Source organism: Pistacia vera, unplaced genomic scaffold, assembly GCF_008641045.1.
Source record: "Pistacia vera cultivar Batoury unplaced genomic scaffold, PisVer_v2 Contig151, whole genome shotgun sequence".
NCBI lineage: Eukaryota > Viridiplantae > Streptophyta > Magnoliopsida > Sapindales > Anacardiaceae > Pistacia > Pistacia vera.
In genome coordinates this window covers 942,193-953,010 of record NW_022195586.1, presented here as the reverse complement: position 1 = coordinate 953,010, position 10,818 = coordinate 942,193, and the positions used below count along the sequence as shown (strand labels likewise).

General features: G+C 34.6%; 1 protein-coding gene across 1 annotated transcript; it reads left to right on the top strand.

The window, feature by feature from the left end:
- LOC116124274 (serine/threonine-protein phosphatase PP1-like) lies at nt 1-1,075 on the top strand. The gene is made up of 2 exons (XM_031409966.1): nt 1-13; nt 357-1,075. The coding sequence occupies exons 1-2, from the start codon at nt 1-3 to the stop codon at nt 1,073-1,075; spliced, it is 732 nt and encodes a 243-aa protein (XP_031265826.1).
- The last annotated feature ends 9,743 nt before the right edge of the window (nt 1,076-10,818 follow it).

The following is a 10,818-nucleotide window of genomic DNA, read 5'->3' as shown; positions in this document are numbered from 1 at the left end:
ATGGATGTCCAAAGTAAGGTGACTCTGTAATTGAACTAAATCCACAGTGAGTCAAGAATGCTCCCACCAATTCATGAGCTAATATCTTGAGCTAAGGTGCCCAACTCGTCCAGACCACTCCTCTTCCCTTCACTCTTTCCTCGAACCCATCTGGAAGAACTATCGTTTCATCCCGATTTCTCAACGCCCAAAAGAAAGGTAATCCAGATAACTCGAGCCCCAAAGCCAACTCAGTCAACTCATTTTGACTCAAATTCAACTTGCTTCCAATTCAAACCATCCACAAAGTTGAATTGGTTGCTCATGTCGATATTTGTCCTGATTCTTGATGATGATAACTTCTTTATGAAATTCAGGTGACATCCATGGTCAATTTTCTGATCTCTTAAGGGTTTTTGAGAATGGTGGTTATCTTCCAATAGCTAACTACTTATTTCTGGGCGATTATGTGGACCGTGGCGAGCAAGGAATCGAGACAATGTGTCTTCTTCTTGCCTACAAGATAAAATATCCTGAAAAAATTTTCCTCTTGAGAGGAAACCACGAATGTGCATCTACAAATATCAACTATGGCTTTTACGAAGAGTGCAAGAAAAGATTCAATGTTAAGCTATGGTACACATTCATAGAATGTTTTAATTGTCTACCAGTAGTAACCATAGTCGGTGAAAAGATTTTCTACGTGCACGGTGGCATTTCTCCAAAGCTAAAAAATTTGGATCAAATCAGAAAAATACAACGCCCCGTTGATGAACCCAGTGAAGGTATTCAAGGTTGGGGAGAAAATAGAACCAGGAATATTTCGGTTATTTTCGGTGCTGACAAAGTTATAGAGTTTCTGCAGAAGCATGATCTGGATCTCATCTGTCGCCCAGATAATTCAACTCAATGGATATTAGCTCATGAATTGGTGGGAGCATTCTTGACTCACTGTGGATTTAGTTCAATTACAGAGTCACTTTACTTTGGACATCCATTGGTTTTGCTACCTTTCTCCATGGACCAAGGGTTGATTGCTAGAGTGTTTGCCAAGAAGAAGGCGGGGATAGAGATAGCGAGAAGTGAGGAAGATTGAGCATATACATGGAAGTCGGTGACGGAGGCGTTGAAGTTGGTGATAGTTGAAGAAGAAGGAAATAATTTACAGAGAGAAAGCAAAGGAATTGGCGCGTTGGAGTTTTTCTTTTGTTTTGTAAAACCAAAATAATGGACGGGTGTCCATTCCTTACGGACACCCATCCAAACGTAAGGGACGCTCGTCCACAATTTGTAGACGAGCATCCCCAAAGTTCTTATTTTTTTTATTTTCATATTTTGGTTAAGGACGGGCGTCCCTTATTTGCGGGCACCCGTTCAAAATTAATGGACGGTCGTCCATAAAGGATGAATGGTCGTTCATAAAGGATGAACGGTTGTCCTTAAATGTTTTTTTAATTTTTTAAAAAGAATTGTTAATGGACGGGCGTCCATTAAAATATGAACGCCCATCCAATATTTAGGGACAACTGTCCATAACCTATGAACGGCTGTCCCTAATTTTTATAAAAATATTTTATTCTATTTTACTTATGGACGGGCGTCCTTTAAATGGGGATCTCGTCCGTAGTAAATAGACCCCCGTCCATATAATATGGACGGAAGTCCATGTAAGTGAATGGCCGTCCATATTTGATGGACGACCGTTCACTAGAAAAATATTTAATAATGCGTCTAGATTGCTGGTGTGAGTTAGGAGACACGTAGGCCGGTACACATTTTCGATGCGAAAATTCTACGGGTATGATACAACAAATAGTGAAAAATATGTTTGTAAAAATTCAGCCATAAAATTTGGATACAGGAAAAATACAGTATGAGTATATACGGGTTTAATATGCACATTATCAATAATACGTTTTGAAAAATACGACAATATCAATCTTGGTTTTAGCACTTTTCATAGACGACCCGGTAAATCAATATAGCATTTCAAATGTAAAGTATTCAATCAACCAATAATCATTAGACCTAATAGCCAAAATTCAAATTATATATAGTCTCCATACTCAAACACAATGTATAGCCAAGATTCAATTATAGTCTCAAGCTAAACACATAACAAAACCAAAATTCAAAGTCGAACTAGAGCTTCAAACAAAAAATAAAATAAAATAAAATAAACAAATTACACAACCAAGATTCAAATTATATATAATGTATAATAGAAACTCACAAAGTACATAAACAAACAATAACAACTCAAAAAAGAACATCATCCAACCAAGAAATGTTATCATTATCCATCAAGTCATCCATGTAACCCTCAATCGTTGGTGTAGAATTAGCATCTTTGTCCATATGAATTTCTTCATGTTCCAAGTCCCAACTCATCGTGGAAGTGAACTTATCTATCATCAGCTTGTGCATCCTCACATACACAAGCGTGTCTAGCATTTCGTGTGACAACCTATTCCTTTTTGTTTTGTTTTGTTTGAGCAGCTTCAAAGACACTCTAATTTCTCTCATATGATGAAGCGCCACAAGGTTGACTCAAAATTCGAATGGCACACTTCTTGAGCACAGGAAGATCATCCCCATTGTAACCCCACCATATTCCTGTAAATGACATAAAAAGCTTTCTTAAATACAAAGAGAGAAGCAATGTACAAAAAAGATATACAAAATTTTTAAAAAACTTATGAGGATGACTTGTTTGTAACATCGTTTTTGCCATTGCGGTAAATAAGATAGCTAGCCTACTACGATACAATTGAATCTCTCTCATAAATAAATTCTTTTCTTCTACCAGAAGTAGGTTTTTGTGAATGAAATTGAGGTCATCTTTCATCTCCCTTTCCTCTCTAAATTTTTTTTTCAGAAAAAGTAAGATGGATTGAGAAAGGCAGCTGCAACATGTATTGGATGAATGATGTTGTTAACCCAACGATTCTCAAACAATTCCCAAATTCTCTCATACTTGGTTTCCTCACTATTATATCTTTTCTTGATTACAACTTTTGCTCTCATCATTGCTTCATATAAGTAACCAACAGTAGATCCATCACCATCAACCAAACGAAGAACTCGAACCAATGGCTCAATAGTTTTTATAACCTCCCTTCCTCTAGCCCAAAAATCACTTCGAACAATTTTAGTGACCCTTTTACCTAATTCGATCTTACAATAATCAAAACCCCTCCATTTAGATGAAGCAACAAAGAGTCAAAGTGCAGTCTCCAAAACCAACACAGATTGAAGCATTAAAAAGTTTGAAGCAAATCTTGTGGCACAAGTTTGTCTCAATTGTCTATCTCTGGGTGTACTCTTTTATTGCTGCATGAAGAACTGCGTACCGTGTCATGAACATAACTATTATTTTTGCTTCATCTGTGGCAACTTTTACCCAATTAACTTCATTATATATGTCTTTCAGAAAAAGTTGAATTCCATGAGCAACACACCTCATCTTATACATTCGAGGATACAATCCAATGAGCATGTCACTAGCATATGTGAAATTGCTACCAGTATCAATTATGAATTGCACAACGTGTTCTTATTCAATTGATTCAATCACAAAAACAATAATTTCTTTCAGATAAATCCCATTTTTTCTTTCTCGGGAAACATCCAATGATTTTATAAACACTGTACTGCCAGGAAAATATGACACAAGATTAATGAAAGATCGATGTCTTATATCATCCATATATCAGACATTATAGTGTAACCAGATTCAGATGTATCCCAAGAACACTTCAACATAGCAACATACTTATTAACACCTTTTCTAAATTCTGGAATTAACGTAGCTTGAAGAGTTGAGTAAGATGGAAGGTTGTATGTTGCACCATATTTAACCACTGCCTTAACCAATTTGAACAACATTAAAAGCGATATTGTTCACCACAAAACACTTAGCAAACTTTTTATCAACAAACTCCTCGTCATTTTTCTTATTAATTTCTAGTAAAGATACTTGACTTTGACGTCTTTGGTTACCTTTAGAAAGTGGCAAAAATGGTGCATCTGTTTCCTCCTCATGATCATTATAGTTTAAAGCAGTAGAAGAACCGACTGAAACTTTTTAATTTTTTGTAACTTCCATTTCCAGACATAGCTAAGAATTCATATGTTTGTGTCTCATGATTGACTTTATTACAAATCTCAACATCATGGCCAGCAATTCCTGATAAGTGTGCTTTAATTCTATAAGCCCTACCACTAAACACTTTTTGACAAAATTTACATTTCCATTTATTCCCTTGAAGCTCCTCAACATGCTCCCAAAATTTATCTTTTTTTCGTACCATATTGGTTCGAGTCTACATTTAAAAGAACAGAAAAGAGAACATTATCAGATATAAAAGGAAAATTAGGATGATAAAAAAAAAAAAAAAAAAAAAAAAAAAACAACACAATCGACAGTGCATAATTGTAGATACACACAAGTTCACAAAACACAATCATTTTTTTTTTTTGGGGGTAACTAACAACATTACCACTAGAATCAACAAAAAAGTTCTCACAACTAAGCCACATCTCAACCAGGTATTCACTAGCCTGCAACGTTCACAATAAGTGACTCTCCAACCACTAATCATCCACCTACCACTAATACAGCACCCATAATCCAATCCGTCAACTAAAGGAGAAACACACAAGTCAAAACACCACCACAACACAAAACTCCCCCACATACCACCTTGAATCAAGTCTACTCTAATTAAAACACCAAGCCAACCCCTACTACTACTCACACTATAAGAACTTTAAAAAAAAAAAAAAAAGAACATTACCAATCACAATCACTTGAATCAAGCCTACTCTAATTAAGACACCAAGCACTTAGGCTCTTTTTTTGCTTGTTTGTGATTGTGTATGGGCATTTTGTGAATAGGAAAACAAGTAAAAAAGATTCAGAAGTAGAATCATTTGTATTTCATTTGTTCTTAATAGCCATGAGATGATTATTTTAGGGTGTTCCTTTTGTGAATGGGTACCTTATAATTGTAATAGCGTTTGTTTGGAGTGTGAGAATGTAAGATTATATTTGAACTACAAATTGAAAAGACAAACGATACACTCTCATTGATATTTAAGAATTAAGAGAGGAAGTTTCATTAGTATATTAACAGAAAATCCAGCTACCAACCAAACTAAGCTGCCAGAACACAAATCCATTAAGCCTATTACTAGTGGCCAGGAAAATGTCCTGATAACCCTAGATAAAAACTCCCAAAAACCTGCAATGTCTCACCAAATGCACAAATAACGTTCAAAAAGGAAAAACAGTGAAACACCAGGTACATAAGTTAAACATCCAGTATCCATAAAGCCTCAAGTCACACATCAAGCACAAACACAAGCAATCCACCAACATAACAAGAATCTAAGACAATCAAACAAAAAAGAAAAACACACACAAGGCTTCATTATGTATAACACACACACACAATCAATCAATCATTTCATAAACAAATCAAGCAAAAAAAGGGGGAAAAAAAACAATAATAATTAATAAGTTAATAACAAAAAGTGTGTACCTTGAGGCTTGAAGTTTTGGAGTTGAAGCTTGGAAAAGAAAGTTAAAAAGAGAAGAGAAGAAGAGATCAAAAGATGAAGAAAATAGATTTAATGAGATTCAAAGTGAAGCTTGACGGGCTGACAACCTAGAAGGAGGAACTGTGGCTGGAGACTGGAAGAGATCAAGAGATGAAGAGGAGAATTTGTAGAGATCAAGAGAAGAATAGTTGAAGAAGAGACGAGGAGAATAACTGAAGAAGAGGAGAAGGAGAATTCATTTCATTTGACAAACCTTCATCCTAAAACAACGTTCTTTTCCCTTATTAAATAACAAATTTTCTTTTGCAAAAATATGGTTGAATAATTTGCGAATAAAACGTTTGGGGCATATAGTTCGCGAATTATTCGGCTGTGCTGATAAAATATGGGAATTCAAGAATTATACGGCTGGGCGTATAATTCACGTTTTATATGCAAATTTACTAACTAGGAGTATTGTTATTGTTGGATACATGTGGGACACCCATGATGAGACCCACTTGAACACCCATTATCCAAATAAATGGTAATTGTTTGATAGTTACCATACACATACCTATAGCAGTTACCAAAGATGTCGAACCAGTTGTCACAACTACAAAATTAACCTAAGTATTATAGTTACCAATAAGAAGGGTCGAATCCACAGAGAGCAAAGTCTAATGACCTAATATATATTTGAGTTAATGAAAGGGAAATTGGCAAATTGATTAATTAAACTAATGAAACTAAATGCAAGAATTTAAGATCATAAAATTAATAACAGAATAAAACTTAATAATGAAGGCGTTGCCCCATGGGTTCAGCTCAACTCAGGATTGGCACACATTCTTCTTCTCACTCTTACATTTCCTAAACCTACAAGGCTAGACAAATCACATAAAATGCCTCTCCACAACTTAGGTATAATTTATCCTATCTTCATGTCGTCTTAGTTACAGGTTGATTGGTTAAAAACTATCTTCAATTAATAAAGAGACCCAAACAATTAAAACCACTAATTGGTATAGAGATAATAAATACAATTCATAACCCCTGTAATACAATCACAAATTTATCACACTTGAATGAAATCATAGCAGAAACATTCCTAAATGATGATATATAGCAAGATTGTAATCAATATCGAAATAATTGGAAACCATAATCCATTATTCAGAACTTTCAAACCCAACATTCAACATACAGTTAATTTGATTTCACAATGAACACAAATCCAACAAGCATTTCATAATTCAAATCATGCATCATATTGTAATCGTATTGAAACAAAATAGTCCTCAAATCACCAAACACAACAATCAAATCATATGTTCAATGTGTAATTAATAATCCAATTAGTCAAGAGTTTAAGTGAAGAAAACTATGGCCTTAATCTTGGTCTCGCCTCTGCCTAACGGGCAACCGGTGCTCAGTCGCTCATGGTGGTGTCGACGGAGGCTGGGGAAGGTGAACGGTTGTATATATATATGGAAAACAAGTCCCTGGTAGCTGGAATGGTTGTTTTTTGGATGAGGGAGAACAAAGGTGAGTTCGAAAGTCGAACGGTCAGCTGAAGACGAAGAGACGCGTCGGTGGCGATGGATTCCAATGATGGTTCACGACAGTGGGTGGTGAAAGGCGATGAAAATGCTTGGGAACGTTGAGGGAAGGATGGTCGACACCTGGGGAAGTTGAATCGATGCCGGAGAATATGAGACGACGTCGAAAAAATGAAGAATTGCGATTGGAAGGTGGAACATTGCGGCAACGCAAAAGGTGATGTGAGACGTCGATTGGCAGGTCTCGGCGATGGGAAAAAGATGTCAGCGCTTGGGGAAGCTGAAACGACACCGGAGAAGCTCCAAAGTCACCGAAATATGGAGAGGCGTGGTAGTGGAATGGAATGCGTAATGTCGCTAGAAAGCGGTGGAACGACAGTAGGGATGATGATGGAAGGTAACTGGCGCTTGGGGAAACCCAACGGTCGCCAGAGATGGCTAGAATCTGGTGGAGATGAGCTAGGGTTTGGGTGATGGGAGGCTAACTCCTTTTCACTACTGTTCACTTTCCTTTTATAGAAAATGTGGCAAATTATTTAGTCCCTGCACATTTAAAAAGTGACAAAATCAACCCCTTAGAAACATGACATTTTATCCCCTGATAAACATAAATAAGACAAAATCAACCGTAATCCATAAACCACAACCTAATATCAACTCACACTATTTCCAAAATCATTCCAATCATGCAATTTCTCATCAATAAATTCATAAATTGTCTCAATATATATATTCAATTAAATCATAACAAAGGGCATTAAATCACTTTAATGGAGTCATTTTCATGACTCTAACAAAAGGCAACTTCTATATAATAGGGAAGGATGAACCATCTTTCATATAGGATATATTTTACTTTTGAAACAAAAAAATCCCTCTCTTTTTTTCTCAAAAATTCTGTGTGACTTAAGGAACAACTTGGGTATCTACAAGAGGTATTTATGCTATGAATTATATATATAGTAATTCGTTATTTTATATATAATTTGATTGCAATTGAGACCTTTGCATGTTTATGATCTTGGGATTTTGCTTCAATTAAATCGTTGTGATTTCGTGTTTAATTTTCAACAATGGTATCAAAGTGAGGTTAGAAACATGTTTTCTGGCATGATTATTCTATGCAATATGTGAGATTTTTTTCAAAGAAATTCGTAATATTTATTTGTTTGCTTTTTTTTGAACACTTATATTCATAAAATGAGACTAGCATATATGGAAAGTACTCATTTCCAAATTTCCAACGACATATTATTTGTGTTTTTCTGAGTTCTATAGAAAAAATTATGGAATGCATAATACCCTTATTTTTATTTATATGACTGCTATATGAATCGATTAACGGTATGATATGTTTTTTGAAAACGATTGCTAGGAAATTGAAATGTAAACTTAATGTTTGCTAGTTGATTTTTTACTTGGGTTATTTCAGCTATAATTGAGAAATATTGTTGCATGTTGTGTAGGTATAGGTTTAAAGCCCATATGTTAATAGTGTTGTCAATGTCATAAAATTGAAGTATAGATGACTCATAAAAAGAGTTGGGCTAGACCCAAACACAAGATATTGTGAGTAATGGGTATATTGGGTTAACCTTTATTTTTATTTTTTTAAAGGATATTACCAAAATATGATAAAATGATAGTAGAATTGGGGCCATTTTTATTTATTTAGCAAATATATATATATATAAGAAAGCAATTATTTTTTTTTCCTTTTTCTGTATTTGTTAGAGGAATTCATGGTGTTGATTGTGAGTAATGGGTATAATGGGTTGGCTTTTATTTTTTTTTTTAAAAGGATATCACCAATATATATGTAAGAAAACAATTATTATTTTTTTTTTCTCTTTTTATGTATTTGTTAGAGGAATTCATGGCATTGATTAGAATAACCCGAAAGGCTATTAGGACAACCCACCAAAGAGAAAAGGTGGATAGGATGATAAGGACACTTTGTGGTTAAAAATTTGAACCAAATGGAAGAGAAAACAAGTTAGTCTGATTAGCGAATCATTTTTCAATGTGAATGAAATGATACAAGAAATTGTTTGGAAATGGGGCTTAATTTGTGAGACTATGAAGTTTAATGCTCTCAAAACAACTCTTAATTACCCAAGTCTTGTTGGTTTCCATGATTTGCTTTGGAATAAGATGGAGGATAGAAGTTATCATCTTTTACTTGATTCATCAAGGAATATGTAAATTGGGGTGCTAAGAAAACAGTCGGTCCTTCAATTGGTGTTTCCACTCGTAAGGGACACCATAAGACGATAGGAAATTCATTGCCTAAGATCCATTATGAGCTAGATAAGGACCTTAGAGATAGGCTTTATAAGTCTTTCTCAATCTATATGATTGAGTATAGGATTTAATTATTTATTTATTTATTATTAATTGTCAAACATTTGAATTACTTTTTTAATATTAGTTCTTGTTTTATGCAAACAAAAATTGTTTTATTTATATATGTCGAATTATACTTAAATCATCATTGGAATGAGAATTGTATGTTCGTTGAGTATGAATTTAAGTTTTGTAACTTTATAAGAATTCCTTACACAATTAATTATATTAATGGTGATTAAATATTAGTATTTTAGATGATAATTGTTGACACAAAGTGAACTGTTGATTCTAAATCTAATGTGAGATTATTATTGATATAATTAATCGATGTTGAGAAAACGTTTGTATGTCCTAAGCATTAAATGATGTGCATAATGTCTATGTGTATGTGTGTTTAGAAATGGCATCTACTTCTAAGAATATTGTGGTTGAACTCAATAAGGGTGAAAAATTGAATGGTGAAAATTATGAGATATGGAGCATGAAAATACAATAGGTATTAGAGGAGCAAGAGGCTCTTAACACATCCATGGAACAGCTAGATCACAGAAACATGATACAACATAGGAAGGACCTTGCAGCTTATGAAACCTAGAAGAAAAAGAACTTCATTGCTTGCATTACATTGTTGAGTAGCATGAACAATGACATAATGAGGGAATACAAAAAGTATGAGAATAGCAAAGGGCATGTGGTCTGCACTTGCTGCAAAGTTTAGATGTATGTCCATTACCAAACTTCGATCACTTACAACCAAGCTTGACACCTACAAGAAAAAACCTGATTATACAATGAGGCAACACTTGAGGCACATGTCAAACATGATAAGTGAACTGAGAGATGCAGGTCATGTCTTAATAGATGAACAATATGTTCAGGCTATTATTTGATAATTGCCCTAAAGTTGGGAACATATAAAGATTCACCTAACCTACAATGATGACATCAAAACTATAGAAGATGTCGTGTGACATTTGGAGCTAGAAGATGATCCCTTTAATACTAATAAGGCGAATATTGATGTGTATATGGCTAACTCCAGCTCACAAGGTGAGGAAGGATTTAAGCATAAATTCCAAGGTGAGTCCCAACAAAGGGGCAACAAAGGAAGTGCTCAAGCTTATAAGAAAAAAAAGTTTTACCAATGTGGAAAGGGAAAGCGTCCTTCCAAAAAGAAGAATATAGCAAAAGTCAAATGTTATAACTGTGACAAAAAGGGACATTTTGCTCGTGATTATAGCGAGCCAAAGAAAGCAAAACACTTTTTTGCACAAGTAGGTACAGTAAATGTTTCTAGTTCTATTTTTCTAACTGAATCTCATTCTTTGTGAATTGTAGACTCAGTAACCACATACCATATAATGAGGGACAAGAGTGCCTTCAT